General features: G+C 42.2%; 1 protein-coding gene and 1 long non-coding RNA gene across 7 annotated transcripts; both read right to left on the reverse strand.

Annotated features, from left to right (window-relative positions):
- Positions 1-26785, reverse strand: LOC110367775. Of its 6 annotated transcripts, none has more exons than XM_036131978.1 (6): positions 17544-17754; positions 3501-3662; positions 1747-2000; positions 1446-1490; positions 1222-1364; positions 1-140 (listed from the first exon to the last, which is right to left on the reverse strand). In XM_036131978.1, exons 3-6 carry the CDS (start codon positions 1997-1999, stop codon positions 93-95), a joined length of 489 nt encoding a protein of 162 aa, XP_035987871.1. In that variant the 5' UTR covers position 2000; positions 3501-3662; positions 17544-17754; the 3' UTR covers positions 1-92. The 6 variants fall into 6 exon arrangements, with proteins under 6 accessions (XP_035987871.1, XP_035987874.1, XP_035987869.1 ...); XM_036131981.1 differs by having other exon boundaries at positions 1747-2015; XM_036131976.1 differs by lacking the exons at positions 3501-3662; positions 17544-17754 and adding an exon at positions 26683-26785.
- Positions 20937-22846, reverse strand: LOC118560627. Its single transcript, XR_004929488.1, has 2 exons — positions 22802-22846; positions 20937-21076 (listed from the first exon to the last, which is right to left on the reverse strand). It is a non-coding gene; the product is annotated as an uncharacterized LOC118560627 (long non-coding RNA).
- Positions 26786-26830: the final 45 nt, after the last annotated feature.

Raw genomic sequence — 26830 nt, forward strand, 5'->3', positions numbered from 1 at the left:
TAGAGATTAAAAAACATCTTTTATTTGGTTTGAATAAAAATATTTCCCTTCAAACATGGAGCGCTGTGCAGCAGGAGTGTGGAGCTTCATCTTCAGGGTTCCTCGGCTTGATCTCCACGGAGGCGGCTGGGTTCTCCGGCCTGCGGACGCATCAGAAGGTCAGCTGCTTGATGACACAACAGTAAATGTGAAGCTAACTGGAGCAACAAAAACTATTTCATTAGATGGAAACCATTAGTGTCTGAGCTGCTGGGATCAAAGAGGCCAAAGATCCAGATTCTGTCAGAAGCTGCATGTTCTCTCTAGATCATTATTTACTTTGGCTTCTTTATAACATTTTAACCTTGAGGCTGAGCAGTCAGAGCCATTAAATGGTTAAAGTCCTGATGATCCAGCAGAAGGTTCTGTCCAGCAGGACCAGTTTTCCTCCCGCTGCTCTCCTTAAATAAGGGATACCACAGGGCTCCATGTTAGGTCCTGTTTTATTTTCATTTTTATGTGGATGATCTTCAGGTTTATCTTTAAATCCAGTCAGCAGAGAGCGTCTGGATAAAGCTGGACTTAATTTAAATTAAGACGGAGGAGATTTAATCTGGTAACTCTGCTGACAGGACGGAGCGGCGCTGTTGGACCTCTGGAGTCTTCATCATCTGAGGAGGATCTTCCTCATCATGTCCTTCAGAGGGTTTTTCATGCTTCAGTATTTCTGCATCTCTCTATAGTGGGATGTAGAGAGCGACCGATACGGGATTTAAAGGCCGATACGATTATTCTGACATCGGTCTAACCATACCTGATATGTGCTGATGTTTTTTTTTTTTTAAGCATATATTGTTTTTTCCTCCATTTTCATCAGAAAATGACACAATGGTAACAAATGCAGCATTTAAACCAGCTAATATTAATGAAAAGCTTCCGTTTGAAAGTTAAAGCAAAAAAAATTTTTCATCATGACTCTTTTTTTGCTCGGACTTAATGAACGAGTCAAAGCGAGAGAAGATCTTTAGTTCAGTGGAGAGGAGGAGAGAAACTGAGCACCGCTGCAGCGTCTGGACATTATTTTAGGTAAAGTTAGCAACCTTGTGCTTTAATGATTTTTATTATTTAGTTTTTATTTCTATTTTGTTGTTCACCTGTAAAGGACTTTAATAATCATAGTTTTCTGAACACCTGCTGCTGGAGGAGGCTTCAGAGAACCAGAACCCTCATTACAGCCCAAACCTGCATCTGCTGAAGGTTCCTCTCCTCTTTCCATTGCTGCCACGCTGCAGAGATGGCTCTCCTCTTCCAGTAACCCACGGCAGCAGCGATGATGAGGAGGATGATGAGGAGGAGGAGGAGCAGCATGCGATGGTCCTGTGAACCTGTGAGAGATCCAGGTGAGCTGTTGGTGTTCAGGTTAATTAACCTTTGCCATGTTTTGCTGCTCCAACGCGATCACAGACCTCCAGATGTAGAGACCTCTCCTGTCTCCATGAAGACGGGGCATTCTGCAAGAAAGCAAAGAACGTGGATTTAAAACCAGTCAAGGTTGGCCTTTTCTGTCTGTTCTCCAAAACATCCGTGGAGAGTTGGTGGTGTGACTGAGTTCAGATGTTTCTGCCACGATGCTCCGACTCCTGATGCGTCTAAAAACCCAGAGAGAGCTGAAGACCAGAACCCAGCGGCTCTGGGCTCGCATAGTTTCCTAAACGAGTCGCCATGGATGATCAAAAGCAGTAAAGACGTAAAACCCTGGGCTCTCACCGCTCTCTGTGAGTGGGATGGGGGCTCCGCCTCCCTCCATGTTCAGGGCAGAGGTCACGCTGTTGCAGACGGCGTACACCGCCTCCTGGAGACAGACCACACATCTGGAGAGAGGAGGAGGAGAGATGGAGGAGCAGGGAGGACTTCCATCCTTCTTCTGCCACAGGTTGAATGTATCGTTGTTAGAAAGGTACAGAACATCCAGCTGGGAGATGTTTGGAGCATCTGGTCGAAGGCACCTCAGAAGATTCATCCTGAAACACAAAGAGCTGAGTTTGATCCAGCAGCCGGCTCTCTGATTGGCCAGGAAACGCTCAACAACTTCCTGGTGCCTTCAGGTTCACCAGGTACTGAAAACACATTGAAAAGCTAATCGTGTTGCCTTCATGGAAAATAAAACTGGTGGAAATATAATTAACGTTTAATATAAACACCAATGAGACCAATATTTAAACCGGTTTACAGGCAATTTTAAAATGGGTGAATTAGGATAAGGATCTATAAAAACTGATATCTGAGTTTTATTGAATCTTTCCATCTTTAGTCATTCTCAGCAGTTTTTTAGCCAAATAAACTAAAGTTTTAAACAAAGTTTTAGATCACACAGGATCCAAAAAAAATAATCTTACAAGCATTTGATTCTCTGATTTTGATGGCTATGCCTGACAGATAAAGAAACCCCAAAATTCATGGGTTCAGAAAGTCAGAATATTGTGAATAAGTTACTAAATATTCACAGAAAGTTCAGTGGAAGGACAAAGTTCACCAGTAAAAGTGGTAGCTGCAACCTTCAGAGGATGGTGAAGTAAAACCTGCTCAGAACATCAAGGTCTAACTACACGCAGATGGATCCTGGACCTGGGCTAAAGAGAATCAGAACCGGACCGTTGCTCACTGGTCCAAAGTCTTCTTTTCAGATTAACATTTTCAAATTAATTTTTGGTTTACATGTAAAACAAAAAGCTAATATCAGCCTCTGCTGAACCCGTTTGTACCGTTTAATCTTTCTGTATTTAGGAATTTGTGATGCCTGGATAGAGTCAGGGGAGCCGATAATTCAACATCTGTAATGAGAGTTTCACTCTGAGTGACATGAAATATTTTTAGATTTTACATTATTTTATAGTAAATCTGTTACTAATTCACAAACATCCTTCAGTTTGTTATTTTGTGAAAGAAAGCGGCCGCTTAATATCTGAGCTTCTAAAAACACAGATGATAAAGTGAATGAGAGGACACGCGCACAGTGCCGCTTCCGTGTTTATGTTTGGCACGTGAAGGCGGCTGATCGTGGCCTTTCTGTCACAGCTCTCTTTTTTTCCCTTTTTTTTTCTCAGTTGCCTTTCCGCCTCACCGTGACGTTGCTCAGCGGCACCAATCAGCATGCAGACTGATTCTCTTTAGTTGTCACCGGAGCTGGCCACGCCCCCCACACTTTTACGCTTTAACTCCTTGCGGCCCTCCAGCCGCCCCGCGTCCTCATCGGGATGAACCGCAGAGTTTTCCTCTCCTTCTCTCGGATATCTGGATGTTTCCGGACACTAAACTCGCTCCTCCGGCGCGCAGCCCCAGAGCTCCTCCGCCCTCAGCCGCCTCTTGGTCGGCTCAGTGCAGTAACAACCACCGGCGGCGCAGAAAGGAAAGAAGGAGCAAAAATAAAGATCTGATGGAGGCGGCATGAAGACGCCTTCCTCCGGTGAAGTTACCTGATTATCCCGCTTTATGAGAGCAAAACAATCAGGAGGTGGACTCACCTTTCTCCGCCTGGACCGCTTTGACAGGGACTGCGCTGCGTGGGGAGCTGGAAAAGTTCGGCGAAACCACGGACACACGAGGATATCTTCCACTTGATTGGTGAAAGACAGACTTGTGGGCAATTTGATTGGTCAGATTCACTCGGGCGGAGTTTATGATTCCTACAGGAAGTAGTGCAAAAACAAACCCATGCCGGTTTTTGTGCAGCCTTCGTTTGTAACAGTGACACATTGAACATTGGAACTTGAATGAATAAAAACAATTGTAGTGACATAAAATACCAATTTATGGTTGAGAGTCATTAAGAACTATTTTTAAAATTCATGTATTAGAGCCTTATTTTGGTGTTTTGTGTTTATTATTCCTGTTTTCTGTAATACCTAAAACGGACAGTGGGTGGCAGGTGTGCTGGTTTTTGACCGTCGTCGGTTGTTTAGGTTCTGTTGTTTTGTTGTTGATCACTACGTGGAAGCAAATGTAAGGCAAGGCAAGGCAAGGCAAATTTATTTATATAGCACAATTCAGTACAAAGACAATGCAAAGTGCTTTACATGATTAAAACATAGCAAAATAAAACAGAATAAGAGCAAGTAGGAATAAAATATAGATAGAAAATAGAACAAAAAAGTGGTGATTCAGTTAACTAGGACAGTTGAAGGCAATTTTAAACAAATGTGTTTTTAATCTTGATTTAAAAGAACTCAGGCTTTCCGCACTTTTACAGTTTTCTGGAAGTTTGTTCCAGATAATTGGAGCATAGGAACTAAAAGCTGCTTCTCCTTGTTTAGTTCTGGTTCTAGGTATGCAGAGCAGGCTGGAGTCAGAAGACCTTAATGGTCTGGATGGTTTATACGCTGATAACAAGTCTGTGATGTATTTAGGAGCTAAGCCATTTAAGGATTTATAGACTAACAGAAGTATTTTAAAGTCTATTCTCTGAGATACAGGGAGCCAGTGTAAGGACTTTAGAACTGGGGTGATGTGCTCTACTTTCTTAGTCTTAGTGAGGACGCGGGCAGCAGCGTTCTGGATCAGCTGCAGCTGTCTGATCCACTTTTTAGGCAGACCTGTGAAGACACCGTTGCAGTAATCAATTCGACTAAAAATAAACGCATGGATTAGTTTTTCTAGATCCTGCTGAGACATCAGTCCTTTAATCCTAGAAATGTTCTTCAGGTGATAGAAAGCCGACCTTGTAACTGTCTTTAGATGCTTTTGAAGGTTCAGGTCTGAGTCCATCACTACACCCAGGTTTCGGGCCTGATTTGTGGTTTTTAGCTGAAGCGACTGAAGCTGTGTGCTAACTTTTGATCTTTCCTCTATTGGTCCAAATATTATTACTTCAGTTTTGTTTTTATTCAATTGGAGAAAATTTTGGCACATCCACGTATTGATTTCTTCTAGGCATTTACTCAGTGCCTGAATTGGTTCATAGTCACCTGGTGACATGGTGATGTAGAGCTGTGTGTCGTCTGCATAGTTATGGTAGCTGATGTTGTTATTTTTTATTATCTGGGCTAGAGGGAGCATGTAGATATTGAAAAGGAGGGGACCCAGGATGGACCCTTGGGGAACCCCAAATGGGATTTTTGTCATCTCTGATGTAAAGTTACCTACTGATACAAAAAATTCCCTGTCCTTTAAGTAGGATTTAAACCAGTTGAGAGCTGTACCAGAGAGGCCGACCCAGTTCTCCAGGCGTTCTAACAGAATGGAGTGATCGACAGTATCAAATGCTGCACTAAGGTCCAATAGTACCAGCACGGTGGTTCTTCCACAGTCTGTATTTATATGGATGTCATTAAACACCTTGATAAGGGCGGTCTCTGTACTGTGGTGAGGAAACCTGACTGGAAAACGTCAAATCGGCTGGTCGTTGTTAAGAAGGTGTTTAATTGTTGAAACACAGCTTTTTCAATAATCTTACTGATAAAGGGGAGGTTTGAGATGGGCCTGTAGTTCTGGAGTAGAAGTTTGTCTAAATTATTCTTTTTCAGCAGTGGTTTGATAATTGCTGTTTTTAGGGACTGGGGGAAAACACCTGACAGGAGGGACGTGTTTATTATCTGAGTCAAATCAGACGCTATGACAGGTAAAACTTTTTTAAAGAAAGCTGTGGGTAGAACATCAAGACAGCATGAAGAGGAACTTAGCTGCTGAATGATCTGCTCTAAGCTTTTGTAGTTTATTTGGCTGAATTGGCTGTAAGATCATTTGATGGTAAACGAGTGTGCAACGTTACAATTTGCATATTATGTGAGAGCGTTGGATCAATAAATGCTCCGCAAGCCAAGAACCTGAAGTTTATTCATTGGATTCAGGAGGACGACGCGTCACCTGAGCGCCAGTCAGCAGCCTCACTGTGGCTTAGGTTTTTTGTTTTGTTAAAAACAAGTCACTATACTTTAAGTCAAGAAACTTTGTTTCACTTAACACTAGAATTACCAGAGAAGGGTCATTTAACATTTCTACCTTTGGAGCCCAGAGACGGGTCGACTGACCTGAAGGATTTTAATTAGCATCCTATAAGCAGTTGTGAACCGGTGCTTTTGTTCTGTAAATAAGGCCATTACTGGTGCACCAAAGGAAGGGGGAAGCTTAACTCCCTACTAACTGCCAGGTACAGCTGTGAGCAATGACCAGAAGTATTTGTGTCTAAGTCAAGAGGACTGAAATTCCAGCATGAGAAATATACAAACGTATAAGAGGCAATGGCAATTTGGACAATTTGGTATTCGTACTACTTGAACTGTTTTGCATTTTGTTAAATTATGATTACAAACATCAGTGTATTTCATTGGTATTTTATGACATTTACTCGTACAAATTAGTGCATAATCGTAATGTGAATAGAAAAAGATCTGTGGTTTAAAAAGTGGTTTTCAAAGGCAAATCTGAAAAAGTGTGGACTGCATTTGTATTCAGGGCCTGATATTCCTAGATTAAAAAAACATGCTTAATTACTAAATTCTAGTCAACACAAAACTTACTGTTCGATTGAAACAATAAGCTTGTTATTGTTCGATTGAAATCGGAAAGAGAGGGGCCTAATTAGACATGACCAGGACATGGTCATCAGCCTAAACTGACAGGGTATCACTCAGACAAACATCTCCTTCTTTAAAATAATTTTCAGAACTACCTTGTTTGTGATGGAAGCACAGAGTAGGCTTATTTTTCTACCCTGACTCCGAAGCAGCTAGTTGATTTATAATATAACATACATACATAATAAACCATACACGATGGTTTTAGAGATTTTGTATCCCAAAAATGCTGCACTTTGCTAATAACAAACAATTGTTTATTATTATAGTATTTAGTTTTATCCACACTGCAGGGTAATAGTTGTAAAGTGATAGTGTTGGTTGTTTTTATTCTTTGGGGGATGCTATATTCACTAGATACAGGGAAACTGGTCAGAGTAAAAAAAGGGGACCTTGTTAAATGCAGTGCAATTATAATCTAATTAAATAAAAGTTGTTTTCTTGGGTGTTCTGATGTATGAAATCAGCAAACAGCTCCTTAATTTTCAAGGAAAACTTGTAAGGAAAACACGGGTTGCCTACAGTAAAATGTGTCTTTTTTTTATTATTATTATTTAACCCCATCCAATGATAGCCCTGCAGTAACTTTGAACGCCAACCCGTGTTGCTAATTTGGTTAGTTTTCTACTGTAGAGCTGCCTCCATCATAGATCACACCCACCCCCAACATGGACTATTCACACATACCTTCTGGCCTGACAGTACAGAAGTGTGGAATGCTTTTGTGAGTTCGGCTCTCCTCCCCCCCTGCTGATTCCTCAGGCAATGGCCCTATTTACAATTGAACAAGGGATGCTAATTTGAGCCACCAGAGTCGTCAGTTTGGACTCAGGGTCTTTTGACCCTCTTTCGGGACTTCAGGGGAGAGGTCGAAAACCCTGGTAATGCTAGTGTTAAAGCCCTATTCGGTTGTCGAGAGGACCCCGTATGGAGGCAGCTGCGGAGAGGACGCAGCCGCTGAGTTGGATGAGGCGCTGGAGTGGAGCCGGTGAGACGCGCTGCGCTGAGACGCATGGTGGATCACAAAGGCCGTGATCTGGAGGAAACCATCAGCTGATTCATCTGATCGCATCATTATGGCGCCAATCGCAAGCATGGAGGTATGAACACTATTGCTACCAACTTTATGGCCACAATATGATTAAAAAAATATAAGGCCTATTTTGCGGGCGTAATTCCAATGCATTAGTTGCTATAAAAAAACTGTATCGATCAGATCCTGGGACTGAACATTATTAAAGGGTGACTGCTGGATTTATTGTGGACGCAAGTAAAGGAGGACATTATGGAAAGTAATTCTGAAGAGTCGCCTGAAAAAAAGCCCTCAGTCATTAAAATGACTCCAAAAGCTTTTCTTGAAAAAATAACTTATAAAATGTAAGACAGGATAAATTAAACAAGATTAAAAATCTAAGAAAGGTAACTGAAGAACACATACATGAAAAAAGCGCTAATGACGTAAAACATTCCTTACACTGCAAAGACGGAGCTAAAAATAAGTAAAAATGTTCTTAAAATCAATGTATTTTTCCCTGATTTGAGCAGGTAAATAAGATGATCTGCCAATAGAATAAGATTTTTGCACATAAAATAGGAACAATTCATCTCCAACATCTTATTTCAAGTGCAGTATATCTAATTATCTCATTTTAGGGGTCAAAATACTCATTCCATTGGCAGATAATCTTTTATACCCGCTCAAATCTAGGTCAAAAACACAAATTTTAAGAGAATTTTACTTATTTTTAGATCCGTTTTTGCAGTGTATTTGTGTGAAGAAGCAAAAGGTGCTCATGATTCTTTGGTGCCTCTTTTGCCTGTTGAAGAATATGAAATACAGAATGCATGATTTGTAGCAAAAATGTTGAGTGAAAACAGTTTTATTGATCATGTTAAACAGTGGTTGAGAAAAGCTGAAAAAGATGGTGGTGTTTCTGATGATGTACGTCCAGAGGACAGCATATCAAATGTTTCCACTAAACGTTCTCACCAAAAGAGTTCATCCAGTGTTAAAAGTCGGCAAAGTGGTCAATCTGCAGCATCTGCTCGTATTAAAGCCGAGGCAGAAAGGGCTGCACTTCTAGCTCGAGCTGCAATGTTAAAGGAAAAACATGCTCTGGAGAAAGAAGAAGCAGAGCTGAGAAGGAAAAAGGAGAAACTGGAGCTTGATGTTGAAATTGCTGCATCAATAGCTAAACTATCTGTGCTACAAAATGCTTCAAGTGAAGCTCAAGAACCAGGAGATGGAATGAATTTGTATCTGCAAAGGAGACAAAAACAAGAAACAGAACTCAACGTTGAAGCAAAACCCTTTGAACCTTGGACTCAACGTTCAGTGTGTAACGGTTTGGGTTGTGTGGAAGGGTGGAGATGAGGCATAGGCTCGTTGAGACGTTCAGAAACTCACGACCACATTGGTACTGGAAATTCCACAATGCTGTCCTTTAATGAACTCTCTTCACCAACCTTACAAAGCCCGGTTGAACGGCTGCTATTTTATCAGACAATGACATGAGCAGAGTTCCAACAACCTAAAACGTCACTAAATAAAATAGGATGCTAACATAACCGCCTCCGTTTTGCATATATATCTCCCGCGCTCTCTACATAGAAAAACAGTGGCGCATACATATGACGTCACTAGTGAGACTGTAGTGTCTTAAAGAGATATATACAATTACGGTTGTTACATATTCCCCCCTGGTCAAAAAAAGGCTGCCCACAGCCGAACACAGCAAAGGTACAGTCGATACTAAACGGCCCTCCATACATGGATAAGCAGTCAAAAGTAAAGAGGGAATTCGCAGCACCATATTGAAAAACCGGCATACATGACAGTTTCCAACAAAGGGAAAATACTGGAAAACGAAAATAAAGTTAGGGCATTATAAATGAAATTCCCTTTTTTTTTTTTTTTTTTAGAAACCCAGAACAGTTACCCAAATATGTCAGAAACATTTAAACATGACCAACACAAAACTTAAACAACGATCATAACACCAACGAACACAAAGAACATAAAATGCAAATGAGGTCACTTCAGGTCAAACCTGGAGGTATGAAATGGGTTGGTCCACCTATTGACTGACCAGTCAGTGGTGACCCTCGGAACACGTCTTGGTCTAAAGTTATAAGAAACACCAACAGCACACCCATTGTTAGCAGGGGGTGAACTGTTAACAGCTTTCTCCGAAGCAACTTCAGTGCTTTGAACAGAGTCCTGCTCCAACAAGGGTGGAACAGGGTCAACGTCATCAAAGTCAGTGTCATCTGAGACATCGTCAGAGACAACAGCAGCGTCAACAACATCACAGTCATGCTCTGGGTCCATAAGAGCAGGGGGCAAGCTGCTGTCTGGTAAACTGGAATCCAAATCATGAGAAGTCTTTCGCTTCAAGTGTTTGTCAGGTAAAGTTGTTGCCCAGGTGTAGAACGGTTGAAGGTTTGCAACATGAAATACTCCAGCTTTTTCTCCCGTGTCCGCTTTGGTTAGGCAATAAGTCACATCGGACATCTTTTTGTAGACACGGTACGGACCCGTGTAGAGAGGTGCCAACTTTGCTGAGAAGTTAGCTGATGCATCAGACTTTGGGTGTGATTTTGCTCTGACCAAATCTCCAACTTTAAAAGAGACTGGGCGTCGTCTTAGGTCATAGTAATGCTTTCGCCTTGTATGACTTTCTGCGAGAACTGTACGAGCATGGTCATGAGCATCTTGAATCGAAGCTCTGAGATGATCTGAGTAAGAAGTCTCAGGGTCGTCCATTCCTTCCCACGACGGCTGAGTGATGAGGTCCAAGGGGGTGTCCAACTCCCGTCCATAGAGCATCATTGATGGGCTCAAACCTGTGCTCTCATGAGGTGCAGTCCGCAGTGCAAAACAGATCTGGGGAAGATATTTGTCCCAGGAAGTGTGCTTATCCTCAATATATGCTCGAATGGCTGTTTTCAATGTGCGATTCACACGTTCAGTTGCATTAGTTTGAGGATGGTAGGCAGTTGTCAGTCTGTGCTCAGTTCCAAGTTTTGACACAACATGCTCAAACAGTTCACTGATGAAAGGTGTTCCCCTGTCTGAAATAAGGTAGGATGGAGAACCATGTCGGGCAAATATGTCGGTGATGAACTTATTAGCAGCAACTTGAGCTGTTGCTTCACTCACAGCGCTCACTTCAATCCATTTGGAGAAATAGTCTACAAAGACCAGGATATATGCATTTCCCCTTTGTGTGCGGGGTAGTGGGCCAATGTAGTCCACACCTGTGTACTCCCATGGTCTCTGTGGTTGGATTGGGACCATAAGACCTGCTGGTTTTCTTTGACTTGGCTTAGTGGTTTGACATGGACAACATGACATCACATATTTTTTTACATCAGAGTTCATGTTTGGCCAGAAGAATCTGAGACGCAAGCGTGCCAGAGTTTTTGCAATGCCCAGATGTCCGGCTGTTGGATGGTCATGGTAATACTTGAGCAGATAACTACGAAGTGCAGAAGGGGCAAAAAGTTTAATCTGCTTGAGTGGGTGAAGACCACACCTTGTTTTTGGATCAATGAAATATAAGAGACCATCCTGTACAATGTACTTTTGCAGGTCCTGATCATCCTCGTCCCTTTGTTGGTCATTTTCGAGTCGACGGAGCAAGTTGCCTGTGACTGGGTCCTCCAGCTGCAACTGACGAACATGAGGACGGTCCGACACAATTACAGAAGGCAGAGCTCGAAGATCCATACTGCCGATCATGGCGTAGGGAGGAAGAAGATCTATAGGTGCATCCACATCAGGGAGGGGGTTACGTGAAAGGGCATCAGGCACCTTATTACGTTCTCCAGGTTTGTGTATGATGCTGAAGTCGAAGTCCTGAAGGCGAAGAGACCACCTGGCGAGCCTACCAGAGGGATTGGGGCGAGACATCAACCACTTGAGGCTGCTGTGGTCGGTGTAAATAGTCACATGTAAACCTTCAACATAGGGACGGAAATGTTCCAATGCCCAGATAACAGCCAGACATTCTTTTTCTGGAGTCGAATAGGGCTTTTCTGATTTATGCAGAGCACGGCTAGCAAACGCCACAGCCACATCTTTCCCATCCTCATCCTTCTGCATTAAAGCTGCTCCAAGTCCAGCATCACATGCATCAGTGTGGATGAAGAACGGACACGTAAAGTCAGGGAACTTTAAGACTGGTGCCGAAGTTATGGAATGTTTTAGAAAGTCCACAGCTGCTTGGCACTTGTTATTCCAGTTGAATGTCACATCCTTTTTTGTGAGAGCGAAGAGTGGTTCTGCATGACTGGCATAGTCTTTCACAAAGCGGCGGTAGTACCCTGTTAAACCAAGAAACTGTCTCACCTGCTTTGTTGTGGTTGGCACGTTAAACTCCGTCACAGCTCTCACCTTGTCGGGGTCAGGATGAATGCCAGATGGAGTAACACGGTAGCCGAGGAAGGTGAGTTCTGTAAGGCAGAATTGACATTTTCTCAGCTTCAATGAGAGGCCCGCAGATTTAAGCCTGATAAGGACTTCCTCCAGGTCAAGTAGATGCTGTTCAAACGTTGGTGATGCGACAACAATATCATCCAGATACACCGCACACGACTTATAAATCAGGCCTGCCAGAACATTGTTCATAAGTCGTTGGAAGGTCGCAGGGGCATTACATAGGCCGAAAGGAAGGACTTTGAACTGAAACAGGCCACAATGCGTGATGAAAGCAGTCTTTGGTTTAGCCTGTTCAGCAATGGGGACCTGCCAGTAACCTCGAGCAAGGTCTAATGTTGTCAGAAACTTTCCTCTTGATAGAAAGTCCAATGATTCATCCACTCGTGGGAGTGGGTAAGAGTCTTTCACAGTCAGCTGATTTAGACCCCGGAAGTCAACACAAAACCGTGGTTCACGGGGGGGTTTGTTCACAATCACTACAGGAGCTGCCCATGGTCCAGATGCAGGTTCAATGATGTTATCCTTTAGCATCTTTTGCACTTGCTCTTCAATGATTTGCTTTTTAGCTGGGGAGGTGCGGTAAGGTGGCAGGTTAACTGGCTTCGCATCCCCCGTGACGATGACATGTTCTGCCAGAGAAGTGCGACCCAGGCGACCATCAAACAGATCACTGTGGTTATCTAGCAACTTTAGCAGTCCTCCTTTTTCTGCAGAATTTAAGTTGGCGTCTTCAACTTTTTCTTTGAGTGAGACCTCTGGAGTGTTCTGCAGAGTCATTGTTCCACACTCAAGATCAGCCACCACAAAGTCATTTTCACAGGGTTCATCCAGAAATGGGGGATTGTCATCCATAATTACTGTTCTGGATGGGACATGAATAGTTAGTGAAGTGCGAGTCATAAAGTCCATCCCAAGAACTAAGGGAGATGACAGGTCTTGCACTATAACAAATCGTTGATAGATTGACTTGCCCATAAGTCCAATGGTCAACCAGGTTACTCCTAATGGATTGCAGTAAGTGCCGTTGGCCAGTCTTATGGGCGGGGAATGCCACTGATTCTTTAATGAGACATTTTGGGTCTTATCAGGTATCAGGTCTGCATTTACTGCTGAAAGTGACGCACCTGTGTCAAGTGTGGCCTCCAGAGCTGTTCCTTTAAAGTTCACTTTAACTCTGAAAGGAGTGTTCCAAGATGATTGCGAAGCTCCATCTTCAACGTGATTGAGCATAGGTGGCGAATTTGGTACTGACACAGGCAGCGGGGCCAAAATTACTGACTGGGGGGAGGGTTGGCCCTGTGAAAAACTCTCCCACCCCTGAAGTTTCCCTGCTTCCTACCCGCTGGGTTTGCTTCTCTTGCCACGTTAGCGCTTTTTGGGTGTGCAGTCTGTGTCACAGGATGATAATCCACAGGTGGAGTTTGGGGACGCTCCCTGGCAGACCTTTTAGAATGTCGTTCCCCCTGATATTCAGTGGAACAGTTTGGGCATGTGCGGGTTGTAACACCAGGCATAGAACATTTGAAACAGTAGGGTCCACCATCAGTTCTATTTTTCATCTGGACTCTTGATGGCTGTGATAGGCTGGTGCCGAGAACAGAATGTAGCTCATGGGCACGCAGCACCAAATCAATTACTGACCTGATAGGTGTTCCATACAGTGCCACTCTGTACTTCTCTACTGCATGCCTACAGATAAGGTCAATTTGCTCTTTCTCAGACGGAGGGTTCCTCAGTCTTTTGAGCTCACTGAGCATGTGGGCTGTAAATGTTGGGAGAGGTTCTTCGGGGTGTTGGAAGCTGTTCAAGATACCTCTCATAATATGCTCCTGGTCGTCAGTAGGTAGGAACACAGTTCTGAAAAGTTCACAAAATTCAGCCCAAGAAGATACATGAGAGCTTAGAACACTAAACCACTTCCTTGGTTCCTTAGCTAGAAAATGTGGTAGTTCTCTGAGAATCTGTGTGTCTGTCAAGTCCAAAGAGGTCTTGTAAGCATTGACAGACTGCAGCCATTCCTCTGGGTGGAGACCACCATCATTAGTGAACACGGTGGGTTCTAATTTAGCTTGGTGTAAAGCGGCTGCGAGGACTCTGGTAGTATTAATTAACTCCAGCGAATCCGAATGGTTCTGAGGCGGAGCTCTCATGGACTGAGTGGGGTCAGGTGCTAAGTTGTAACGCTCTTTTTTCCTGGTATGTACACTAGGCACATACGGAGTAGACGACGCCTGAGGAAAAGGATGAGTAACCTGAGCACCTGGGACCTTAGGGACAGTTTTAGCTGGTTGAGCCCAACGTTCTAAAATATTTTTCTGGAGATCCAAAGATTCATGTAGACATTGTTGAAGCATGTCCACCTCATCTTTTAAACTTTGAACTTTACGTTCCAGATCATGGGTATTGAGGTTTGGGAGCGACCTGAAGTCAAGATCATCACCTATATCAGCCAAGTCAGGATGAGTGGCCATAATGCACACTTGTGTGAACCCCAGTCTGTATAATGCAAATTATGCTGGAATAACTTCAGTTCTGTTCACACAGAAATAATTCCAAAACTTTGAGTTATTAAATGTTGTTGTTTTTTTTTTTCTTCTTTTTAACTGTCCTCTTGTCTTTTCCAAAGAAATTATGCTGCTGAGTCTGATGAATAGCTCCCGTACATTTGTTTTAATCCATTCTCAGTCAGAGTTCAAGATTTTTCTTTGTCCTATCTTCTTTTATTTATATATATACATTTTGTTTTTATTATTATTATTATTATTATTATTTTTTTTTTTTTTTTTTTTTTCACGGTTTCATTTCGTATCTTCTCAGATGAATTTGTCCTGCACCTCTGATCCAGTACAGAGTTGAGTCCGGTGAAAAAGTTCTGAAGAGATTGTTCAGGAAAAACTTGCAGCGCGCGCTCAGCTGATGAGGGGGATTTCCGTTTCACTCCGCCGTGCATACATGCACATTCAGAAATTATACAGCATAATCCGTCTCACGTTCAGGCAGCGCAGTTGCTCCAAAGTTGTCACAGTGAAGGATTTTAACGGAGGCCCATATTATACTCCGAAAACGGCGTTTTGAAGATTCCGCTTGTTGCCATGGAAACGCTCTGTCGTCCGCGTCTGGGTTAGCCTGGTTCGTTTCCCACTGGTACGGCGGACATTCACTGCACTGCAAAGTACTTCCTTAGCATTTCAATCACCAGTCGATAGAAGATACTGCATTCTGAGGTCCAAGATAAGATGTTCGGGCGCCATTTGTAACGGTTTGGGTTGTGTGGAAGGGTGGAGATGAGGCATAGGCTCGTTGAGACGTTCAGAAACTCACGACCACATTGGTACTGGAAATTCCACAATGCTGTCCTTTAATGAACTCTCTTCACCAACCTTACAAAGCCCGGTTGAACGGCTGCTATTTTATCAGACAATGACATGAGCAGAGTTCCAACAACCTAAAACGTCACTAAATAAAATAGGATGCTAACATAACCGCCTCCGTTTTGCATATATATCTCCCGCGCTCTCTACATAGAAAAACAGTGGCGCATACATATGACGTCACTAGTGAGACTGTAGTGTCTTAAAGAGATATATACAATTACGGTTGTTACAAGTGCCACAAAGTTATCCTCCAGTACAACAGAAAGATTCAAGGAAAGTGAACGGATGCACTGAGGAGCAGAGGAAGATGTGCACCGTTGGATCAAGACAGACACACAAGAAAACAGTATTGGTAAAAACACAAACTGATCATTTGTCAGAACAAGATGAGCAGCCTGCCTCAACTGTTCAATCAAATCAACTTCCTGTGCAAATACAAAGAGATTTATGTACCATAATGCATAAACAAAACAAACTCACTTCAGCCCTTGTGCAACAGCAACGCTTATTGACTTTACCTACTCGTGAGATTCCAGTATTTGATGGGGATCCTCTTCAGTATGGAAACTTCATCAGAGCCTTTGAACATGGAGTGGAATCCAAAGCTAATAATGCAGATGCTTTGTATTTTTTGGAGCAATTCACAAAGGGTCAGCCCAGAGAATTAGTGAGGAGTTGCCAATATATGACTCCTGACAGAGGTTATCAACTGGCTAAACAGCTTTTGCATGAACATTTTGGAAATGAACACAGGATTGCTGCAGCCTATTTAGAGAAGGCTTTGGATTGGCCCACAGTGAAATCAGAGGATGTGAAGTCATTGCAAGCCTTTTCTCTGTTTTTATGTGCTTGCTGCAATGTCATGGAGGAGCTTCATTACATGCAAGAGCTGGACATGCCAACCAACATGAGAGCAATTGTAACCAAGTTTCCATTTAAATACAGAAAAAGGTGGAGGACAACAGCTCATGAAGTTTTGGAAAAATACAATCGCAGAGCTTGCTTTAGAGATCTTGTTTCATTTATTGAACGGCAAGTTAAGATCATCTCTGATCCACTTTTTGGGGATATTCAGGACAGAACAAGTGGTGGTCACACATTAAAGCATGTGAAGTCAAAGTCTCAGTCCAAGTTCAGCAGAGTTACAGGCAACAGCTTTGCTACTGCTGTCGCTGTTGATTCTAAAGGTTCAAAATTAATTCCCCAAACCCAGACCTTGATGGAGAAGACTGAAAATAATCTATCTGTTGTTCCCAGTCTCACACATTGGAAGATTGTTTAAAGCTGTAGAGAATGAAGCATCGTGATAAAATAAAATCTTACAGTGCTTATTCCTGAAAGATTCCTGGACACTGGAACTTGAATATTAAAAACAATTGTAGCAATTTATGGTTGAAATGTTCATTAAGAACTATTGTTGAAATGTAAGATTAAAAGTGAATAAAAAAAACGGTTCTTTAAAAAATTAAAAATTTTCTGTTCTGTGATCCACCTACTAAATCTTTGTGAGGCCTGTGATTGATTAGTCATGTCTGCAGGGGGCGCCGTCGGCCTGCTGCGTTTGTCTGAATGAAAACATGGAGACTGAGCGTTTGTCAATCATTTCATCTTTTTTCAGGGTTTTCACAGACTGAAACCACAACAGTCCTCAAAGCTCCGTGAGGAACATTTATAGCAAGAGGACGTCACTCAGGACTCTCCTCACTCTGAGTGACAAGAAATATTTTTAGATTTTACATTATTTAATATTAAATCTGTAACAAAGTCAGAAAAAAAACTTCCGCGGTTAACTTTGTGAATGAAAGCGTCCGCTTAATGTCTGAGCTTCTAAGAATACAGATGATAAAAGTGAATGAGAGGAACCGAGGCGCATGCGCTTTGGACGCTTTTTCACTGGATTGTTTCTGTTCAGGTCGATCTGGATCCTAAAACCCTCCAACAGCTGATCAGAGCCTGAACTCCACGAACTCTCCACGACATCAGCCCACGACCCGCTGCCTCCGCGCTCCTCCAACAAAACCTGCGGCTCCTCCAGAGCCTGGCAATAAACCCGGGCCACACCGCCGCTTTTACCAGAGGAGGAAAGATGCTGAGATGGAGACGGTATGAAGATCTTCCTCTGGGGAAGTTATCACTGATAAAATTCTGTTTTAGATCAATAACTAGAAAGTAACTCACCTGTCGGAGCGAAGAGGTCCCAGAAAGGTAGAGGGTCGATCCTAGTATCGATAATATTGTTACCAGCGCTGGTGTTGATGTTGAACAATACTGGTTTAGAAAGATCAATTACTTTTTGTTCTGTCCTGCGCGGACTGACTGCAGCATTTAACGCCACGCCTCGGGTCTGCTGCGCTCTTTAGTCACGTGGCTACACCGCACCCCACCCCTTAAACTTTGGGGCTTGGCGTACTTTGATTCTTTTCCGTATTGGTAGGTCATAGATCTGTTCACCGATCGGATGTTTGACCTTGGACTCATTCTGACACCCAGCAGCCTCAGTTCCTGATTCCAGCGCAGAGGTACCAGCCCTCCGTGTAGCTCCTGCCTCCGTCCGTCCCTCACGCAGTCCTCGCCCCCTTTCCACCTCATCTGGAATAAAACAACGTCAGGTGAGTTTTTATTTCATTGACAGCTTTTTAGTTGCGTTTACACTGTTTTACACTGTTTGTACATTTCTCCACTTTTTATTCATGATTACTTACTATTTATTTATCCTAAAAAAAATGATGTTACCAGAGAATTTAACCCCTCTAGTCGCTCAAACTAATTAGTTTCCCTCTATGGGGATGATAAAGTTTATGTTATCTATTAATAACTGTATGATTGTTAAATAAGTTCCTCCACTGTTCAGGTGGTGGATCAGCCAATCAGATCTCTCTGTGTCCACCGTCTTAATTAAAAGCCTCCTGACATTTATTCACTTCAGTAGCTCTCTGAAGGCCTAAGAAGCTTAGTGAATAACTTTTATCTGCTTCATCTTGACCAGGATTCTCTTATACAGGAGATTATTAATTTTAGTGGGATTCTCTTGGTAAAATAAAGGTTAAATGTACAAAAATGATTAGTAGATAAATCGATTTAATGCATCCCGGCGGTTGCCAGTGGTGGATCTTTGGTTCCAGCAGAACATCTGGAGATGAGCGACAATGAGATCAAACAGTATTTCCATCAGAAGTCAGAGTTAAACTGACCTGATCATCCTGCTATCAGACAAACAGATGAAGATAAAGTCTCTTTATTAGTAATAGTAATAATAATAATATAGTAATATCATCTTTATTGTCATTGAAACATACATTACAATGAAATGTGTTCTCTGCTTTTAACCCATCCCCTAGGGGAGCAGTGGGCTGCCATGTGCGGCGCCCGGGGAGGAGTGTTTTTTTTTTAGTTTTATTACTAATTTATAACACTCTGCTGGTCTCTGAACTCTGGTTGTGTTTAGCTGAATGTCTTAGAACAGAAGTAAGAAGGTTGTGGGTTCAAATCCAACCCTGGGTCTTTCTGCATGGAGTCTGCATGTTCTCCCTGTGCATGCATGGGTTCTCTCCGGGTACTCCGGCTTCCTCCCACAGTCCAAAGACAGACTGGCGACCTGTTCAACCTGAACCCCGCCTCTTGCCCAGTGAACGCTGGAGATTGGCACCAGCAACCCCCACGGAGCGCCATTTTGTGGAAGGACATGTGGTCACTTGTCCACTCAAATGATGTATTAAATTACCTCAGGCCAAGTCGCCTTTAACGGCCCATATGTCACGTAAACACAGAATTTTCAGATAGTAAAGTTAGTGATTTATAGAGAGATTCTGAGTGTCAATCATTAGTGACAACATCAGATGATGATCCCCTGATTTCTGAATTAACATATCTTTGATATTTTACACATTTGTCAGCTGGCTGAATCTTATTGTCTTTTCTTTTGAACAGGAAGTTAACCTTTTTCCTGCCATTTTCAAACCCTGAGTTTAAACAACAAGGTCAAGAAATACATTCAAAGGCTCCTTCACATTAAGGGCGTGGTGAGATTTCAAGTGGTATAAAAGCCAAACATTATTTTCTCCTTTTCAAAATGTTTTTTTGTCTTTTTGCCCTACAGCTGTGCTGTTGTGAACAGCATCAGAAGGAAGCGAGTGAGAAACAAACCAGTGTCAAGTAGACGACAGAAGAAAAGCTCCTAAAGACGGAATCAAACCTTGGCAGGAAATGTTTTGCTATGTTTCCGTATTATGGCTGCTTGGCTGGCTTGGCTTTTAATGTTTTACAAAGGGACTGTAATCATTTGATTTGTGAAATGTATTCCATGCATTTTAGCCACTGTGCTTCATTCTTGTATACTGCTACATTTTTGCTATAGCATATTTGTGGTAGGTGTATTTGTTTTTACCCTTTCGACACAAACAGTTCAATATCTTTCACAGTTGAAATTTTAACACTTTCCTAAACTTAAGTAGTCTGGATAAAATTCAACATATCACTTCATCGTAAAGGGACTGGCATCTAAATTAGATACTTGCATAATCACCTATTTCATATTGTTAATCATGTTGTACTGGCCTAATCCTGCTTCGCTACTAAAGGCCCATTTTTACCCCGGTTTAAGATTTGACAATAAATGAGAAAAGCATTGATCAGAGGTAAAACATTGTAATATGCATATTTAATTCATAGAAATTAACTATAGAGACAGAGTTTACATTACCATTTTGTAGTATTCATTACAAGCTGACATCCTGTTTCATGGCGATGCAAAGATTCTGTCTAACTTTTCCTAGTCTGAATACATTTTTTACAGGCTGCGTCCCTCCCATGCTTGGGAGGAGTTTGATCTGCTCTTACAACAAAGAGACCCTTCTACTCTGCAAAGGGTCAAGCCACATGACCTACCCCCCCTGCCATAAAACTTAATGTGTTATTCTACCTAGCAACAGAGAGGAGACACACCTTCTGCCTGACTAAGATATTTTCTTAATAATAGCCAAACTATTAAATTACATTTACGATAGACCATTACAAACTAGGGGTGTCCCGTTCCAACTTTTGTGCTTCCTATACGATACCGATGTTCCAGCGTTGAGTTTTGCCCAATACGGAGAATGAACTGAACGGACATCAGCATAAATCTACTAGAATCACTAGAAAGTATGAAGTATGTTTGACTTCAATCAAGTCCACACCCAGAGATTGAATAAGAGGCAACCAATGGTTTATTCAAAATAGTTTGGCAGAATATGCAACAATTAATGCAGCTCAATCAGAGTATTTGTCCAGATGAGCAGTTCCGTACAGTAAAGGAAGCAAATGTGTATTTATGTAATTTGAAATGAAATGCATTGTTTTGAAAAACTAATTTCACCAAAATGAATACATTTGCATTGAAATCTCATTTTGTTGTGTTGAAAATTAAGTTTGACTAATTCATTTCAGTTCAATTCACTTTAACTATATAATAACAACACATATTGTCTCATGGCTCTTTACACAGTCAATTTAATTCAGTGATCCAGATTCCATTGAGAACAGAAAGTAAAAGCAAGCATTAAAAACAGTCAGATGCACACATGTCCAGCAATATAGAGATTAAAAAACATCTTTTATTTGGTTTGAATAAAAATATTTCCCTTCAAACATGGAGCGCTGTGCAGCAGGAGTGTGGAGCTTCATCTTCAGGGTTCCTCGGCTTGATCTCCACAGAGGCGGCTGGGTTCTCCGGCCTGCGGACGCATCAGAAGGTCAGCTGCTTGATGACACAACAGTAAATGTGAAGCTAACTGGAGCAACAAAAACTATTTCATTAGATGGAAACCATTAGTGTCTGAGCTGCTGGGATCAAAGAGGCCAAAGATCCAGATTCTGTCAGAAGCTGCATGTTCTGTAGATCATTATTTACTTTGGCTTCTTTATAACATTTTAACCTTGAGGCTGAGCAGTCAGAGCCATTAAATGGTTAAAGTCCTGATGATCCAGCAGAAGGTTCTGTCCAGCAGGACCAGTTTTCCTCCTGCTGCTCTCCTTAAATAAGGGATACCACAGGGCTCCATGTTAGGTCCTGTTTTATTTTCATTTTTATGTGGATGATCTTCAGGTTTATCTTTAAATCCAGTCAGCAGAGAGCGTCTGGATAAAGCTGGACTTAATTTAAATTAAGACGGAGGAGATTTAATCTGGTAACTCTGCTGACAGGACGGAGCGGCGCTGTTGGACCTCTGGAGTCTTCATCATCTGAGGAGGATCTTCCTCATCATGCCCTTCAGAGGGTTTTTCACGCTTCAGTATTTCTGCATCTCCCTCTATAGTGGGATGTAGAGAGCGACCGATACGGGATTTAAAGGCCGATACGATTATTCTGACATCGGTCTAACCATACCTGATATGTGCTGATGGTTTGGGGTTTTTTATGCATATATTGTTTTTTCCTCCATTTTCATCAGAAAACGACACAATGGTAACAAATGCAGCATTTAAACCAGCTAATATTAATGAAAAGCTTCCGTTTGAAAGTTAAAGCAAAAAAAAAATTTCATCATGACTCTTTTTTGCTCGGACTTAATGAACGAGTCTCAGCGAGAGAAGATCTTTAGTTCAGTGGAGAGGAGGAGAGAAACTGAGCACCGCTGCAGCGTCTGGACATTATTTTAGGTAAAGTCAGATGCTGTAAGTATCGTGATTGGCAGCTGTTTTTACGTGGATTCATGATTCTCCATGAAGACACGCACAGCGGCAGCAGCTGGAGATCAGACGAAGGTTTTTAGACACAGAAACAGGCGCCGCTGTTTCCTCCGCTCAGTGAGAGAGAGAGAGACGTTCAGAGGCCAGATCAGCTAAATTAGAGTTAAAACTACATTAAAAGTTTAAAACGCACCTTTGTTGTTGTTGGATGGATCAGTGAATGCATGCACGTATCGACATGGGGGGAAAAAAACGCAGATATGGGCCAAAAATCTTGGTGGAGCTCTGGTGGGATGGAGCGTCTCCTCCTCACCGCCTTCATCTGACTCATAGTTCAGCTTCCTGTCAGCTAACAGAGACGACAGGAACGCCTCTTCCTGATTCATGTCCTCTGGCTGCTGCCTGCTTCTTTTAACTGTTATTAGAATCGTCCTTTAAGTTTATAAATGTTCGATGGTGAAGCTTCTACATCCTCAGAACGTCTAACATGTCCAGCTGACCCCGGGACTCGGGTCGGGTCCAGAGGAGACGGAGCCTGTTGAGCTCCAGCTGCTGGTCTCTGCAGTCGGCCTCTTCCTGTGAGCCTTCAAGACTCTTTAGATGTTTCTGAACCTCTCATATGCTCAACCTTGTGCTTTAATGATTTTTATTATTTAGTTTTTATTTCTATTTTGTTGTTCACCTGTAAAGGACTTTAATAATCATAGTTTTCTGAACACCTGCTGCTGGAGGAGGCCTCAGAGAACCAGAACCTTCATTACAGCCCAAACCTGCATCTGCTGAAGGTTCCTCTCCTCTTCCATTGCTGCCACGCTGGTTCGTCTTGACCAGGATTCTCTTGTAAAGGAGATTATCAACCTTAGTGGGTAAAATAAACGATAAACGTAAACATTATTTAGTATATAAATCGATTTAATGTATTCCAGCTGTTGTCTGTTGTGGATCTTTGGTTCCAGCAGAACATCTGGAGATGAGCGACAATGAGAGCACACAGTATTTCCATCAGAGGTCAGAGTTGAACTGACCTGATCATCCTGCTATCAGACAAACAGATAAAGTCTCTTTATAACTAATTTATAAAACTCTGCTGGTCTCTGAACTCTGGTTGTTTTTAGCTGAATGTCTCAGAGCAGGGTGGGAACCAGGGAGCGTCAGTGCGCACAGCTTCCCTGCTCTCCTTGTGACGCTTGCTGATCTGTGGTTTCAAACCAGCAACCTTCTAGGTTACAGTGACTACAGTCTACTACAGAGATCCTCTGTAGCTGAATTATAAACAAAGAGACGTTTTTATAAACCTGAACATTTATTCTCTGCTTCATATTTTTATTGAAATAATCTCGTATGAAACCAGGGAGAACAACAAAAGTTATTTTCCCCTGTAACCCACTAAGTGAAGGATTAAAAACATAATTCTTTCACGTTTTATCTAAACTAAAACACTTAGCTGGAAATGAGTCAACTTTCGCAGCTCTCCATCATCCCAGTCTCCGCCCCCTTCACCCACAGCTTCACCCACTCCACGCACCCACCAGCGCTGAAAAACCGTCACAGTCAGAGTGGACTGCCAGCAGAAATCATCTTTCTCTCCACTTGAATAAAACATCAGGTGAGTTTTATTTAATTTAAAGCTCTTTAGTTGCGTTTAGCTGCAACTTATGGAAACGATTTTCTCCTTCCAGAGTAAATAAAATCCAGGATGAAATTAAAACTGTGCAGACCTGAGCTCCTTTTTTCTTATTTCGTTGCTGTTTTTTCTTTAGGGCAGCAGGATGGTGCCTTGAATTAATTTATTTAAATAATTTATCTTGATTAACCAGCTGAAAAGTCACGTTTAAATACTCCTGGAGAAATCGGAGCAAAGCTCTCAGACTTGGAGCGTCCCCCCCCCTTTCTTAGCAAAAAGTATTTAAGTATACTTTAATATACGTACAATCTGAAGTCTGGTTAATTTACTTAGGGTTAGACCTTTCTGCTAATACTTTTCATTATAACCACTATACACAGTTAGTAGCTTTATATAAAAATTACTTTGTGAGGAACTCTTCTGGTAACAGAGCAGGCCGGTTATTAACCACCAACACTTGTTCTGTTCTCCTCAGTCTCTCATGGCGGAGACTAAAATAATAAATAAAATAAAAAACTAAAATAATAAATAAAATAAAAAAACTAAAATAATAACTCATGCATGTCATTATTAAATATGGTTAATAAGTAAACTTCAACACTGTCTCATCCTATATATGAAGTACGTCTACTTTTTGCCTTGAACGGACCGTTTTACCGATATAATAACCGAATGTGTCCACATGGTCGTTTTTAGCCTTCGTGATGGCTCGATGAGGCGTCATGAAGCGTTTCCACACATTGCCAAACTTTATTGATACTGTGTGACTGAATACTGACACCTGCTAGATCTTAAAAATCACTTTTTTTTTTTTTAGATACAGCCAATAATCCATGTGAACCTGTATCATAACGTAAGAACTAAGTAAACATGTTGTGAATGACGATGCTTGTGGACTGGCTTTTTTTTTTTTTTTTTTTTTTTTTTTTTTTTTTTTTTTTTTTTTTTACAAATTATTATTCAAAAAATTGTTTCTACGTTGTGAGATTGAGTCTGTTACGCTTTTTTGATATCCCTTCTCCAGCTGTAGAAAACAGCCACTCACACAGAAATACGAGTGGCTGTATTCGCACAGCATAGCTTTGCTGTGCGTAATGCTGCGCTGTGCGTGCTGAGCCAAGGTGAGCCACTCGCGCCACCTTGGCTCAGCACGCCCAGCGCAGCATTACGCACAGCATCGCTTTGCTATGCGCGCTGAACCCAGAGGCTGTGCGGGAATGCATAAAGGGACCAACACTGCTCATAAAGACAGCTTGGAGCATCAAAGTCAGTTCCAAACAGTTCCTGTATCGGTCACGTGAATTTGCCATAGTGATACGCGCATGTTACTATTACAGGTTTTAGTAATAAATGTAATATCATCCTTATTGTCATTGAAACATAAATTATAATGAAATGTGTTCTCTGCTTTTAACCCATCACCCTTGGGGAGCAGAGGGCTGCCATGTGCGGCACCCTGGGAGCAATCTGGGGTTAAGGGTTTTGCTCAGGGACCCAGAGTGCAGGCGCTGGGAATCGAACCGGGTACTTGTACTTCTCTGAGTGCAATCGCACTGCTCTAACCACTAGGCCAACACTCTCCCGAAAAGTGCAGTGGCAATTCTAGAAGACTAAACTAGAAGACTGAAGAAGTCCCCAAGACTAAAGAAGTTTCGATCCATCAACCTCTGGGTTATGGGCCCAGCCACTTCCTCTGCGCCGCTCTGCTTTCCTCTGATGTGACACATGCGCCGACGCATCGGTGTTGCCCGACCCATCACTAGTGTAGGATGATTTGGTTGATCCCTCTTTTTAATAATTTTAGGCAACGCATTTATAGAGACGCACATTGTGGCGTGGCGTGGGCTGGTTTTCGCCTCAGAGGTAAAAAATGCAGTTTTTTATTGCCTGGATGTCTAAAGGTGCTGATCTAACGTGACTTCTTTGACCTGCTACTGTTTCAGCTATTGTTTTAACTACTGATTCAGGGTTTTATTTCTAGTTTTAGTAAAAGCGAAACTAGGAGAGTTTTCATTTAGCTCCCTGTTCTGGTTTTAACTAACCTGAGGACCTATGCTGTCCCTGGGTCCTGCGCTGGTTTTATTCTGATTGCATGAAGGAGACTAGTGGGAGGAGAGTTTTTCTTTTGTGTGTTGTACTCACCAGGGTTTGTGGAGTGAGTGTGTTTTTGTTGGGAGACACCAAGGTGTATTCCGTTTGTGTTTTCTTTAGTACTTCTCCCCCAAACAGTCTAATTTAATTGTTTTTTTTAACTATTCCTCTCAGCGATCAGGATTCCAGGCCAGCATGGACTCCTACTTTTAAAACGGTCATGTCGTTCTGTAAGATAAAATGGATTGAGCTTTGTTTATTGGAACCTGTAAACCTAATAAACTGAATTTAATTTGAATGTTACTGGCTTCCTGAGATCCTCTCAGATCTTAGGGCTGCGTTCTAAACAGACGTTTTAAACATTAATCTCTGCTTCATGTTTTTATTTAATCAATCTCGTATGAAACCATGGAGAACAATACGTTATTTTTCTTGTAACCCACTAAATCAAGGGTTAAAAACATACTTCCTTCATTTTTTAACCAAAGTAAAACATAAGGCAACGTCCGCTGGATGCGCGCTTTCTCTTCTGACAGCGCGCGCTCCCGACGCACAGGAGGAATGTTCCATTTTAGGAAGGAAAGGGGGAACAGACAATTGTTTCGGCTTTCTTTTTTGTTGTAAACCGTAATAATTTTATTTCAGACATTCATAAATAATGCACCAGGGGCTGTTAGGAGGTAACGGGGGCCCCTTTAACTCAGGGGCCCCAGGCGGTTTGATTCCTTTCCGTAATGGTAGGTCCTAGATCTGTTATTCAAACTTCTGAACCAGGAACTGGGTTTTTGTGTCGGAGCGTTTCGGAGCCGCCATGAAAACCGGAGCGCAGCTTTCAGAACCGGAGCTTTTCTCCCTCATTCAGCAGAAGATGGACCTTCTCTCTCTGACCGAACTGCACCGGTTCTGTTCGGGGTTGATCTGGATCGGATGGTTGACCTTGGACTCGTTCTGGAAACCCAGCAGACTGAAACATGAGGCGATTTCTTCATTTCGTGTTTTTCAGACTCGTTTTTCTTCCTGGATCCCTGCCTGCGTTGTTTCTGGGATTGTTTCTGATTTCTGGGGAGAGTCTGGAAGAAAAGCT

Source organism: Fundulus heteroclitus, unplaced genomic scaffold (assembly GCF_011125445.2).
Source record: "Fundulus heteroclitus isolate FHET01 unplaced genomic scaffold, MU-UCD_Fhet_4.1 scaffold_46, whole genome shotgun sequence".
Classification (NCBI taxonomy): Eukaryota; Metazoa; Chordata; class Actinopteri; order Cyprinodontiformes; family Fundulidae; genus Fundulus; species Fundulus heteroclitus.

Bases quoted from the DNA above. Each gene is read 5' to 3' on its own strand.
- LOC110367775 (XM_036131976.1), bottom strand. From the start codon at position 26,735: ATGAAGAAATCGCCTCATGTTTCAGTCTGCTGGGTTTCCAGAACGAGT. The intron at 2,001-26,682 runs GTCAACCATCCG...TTTGTGTTTCAG, and splicing joins GTTTCCAGAACGAGTCCAAG to GATGAATCTTCTGAGGTGCC. The intron at 1,491-1,746 runs GTGAGAGCCCAG...GCTTTCTTGCAG, and splicing joins CATCCCACTCACAGAGAGCG to AATGCCCCGTCTTCATGGAG.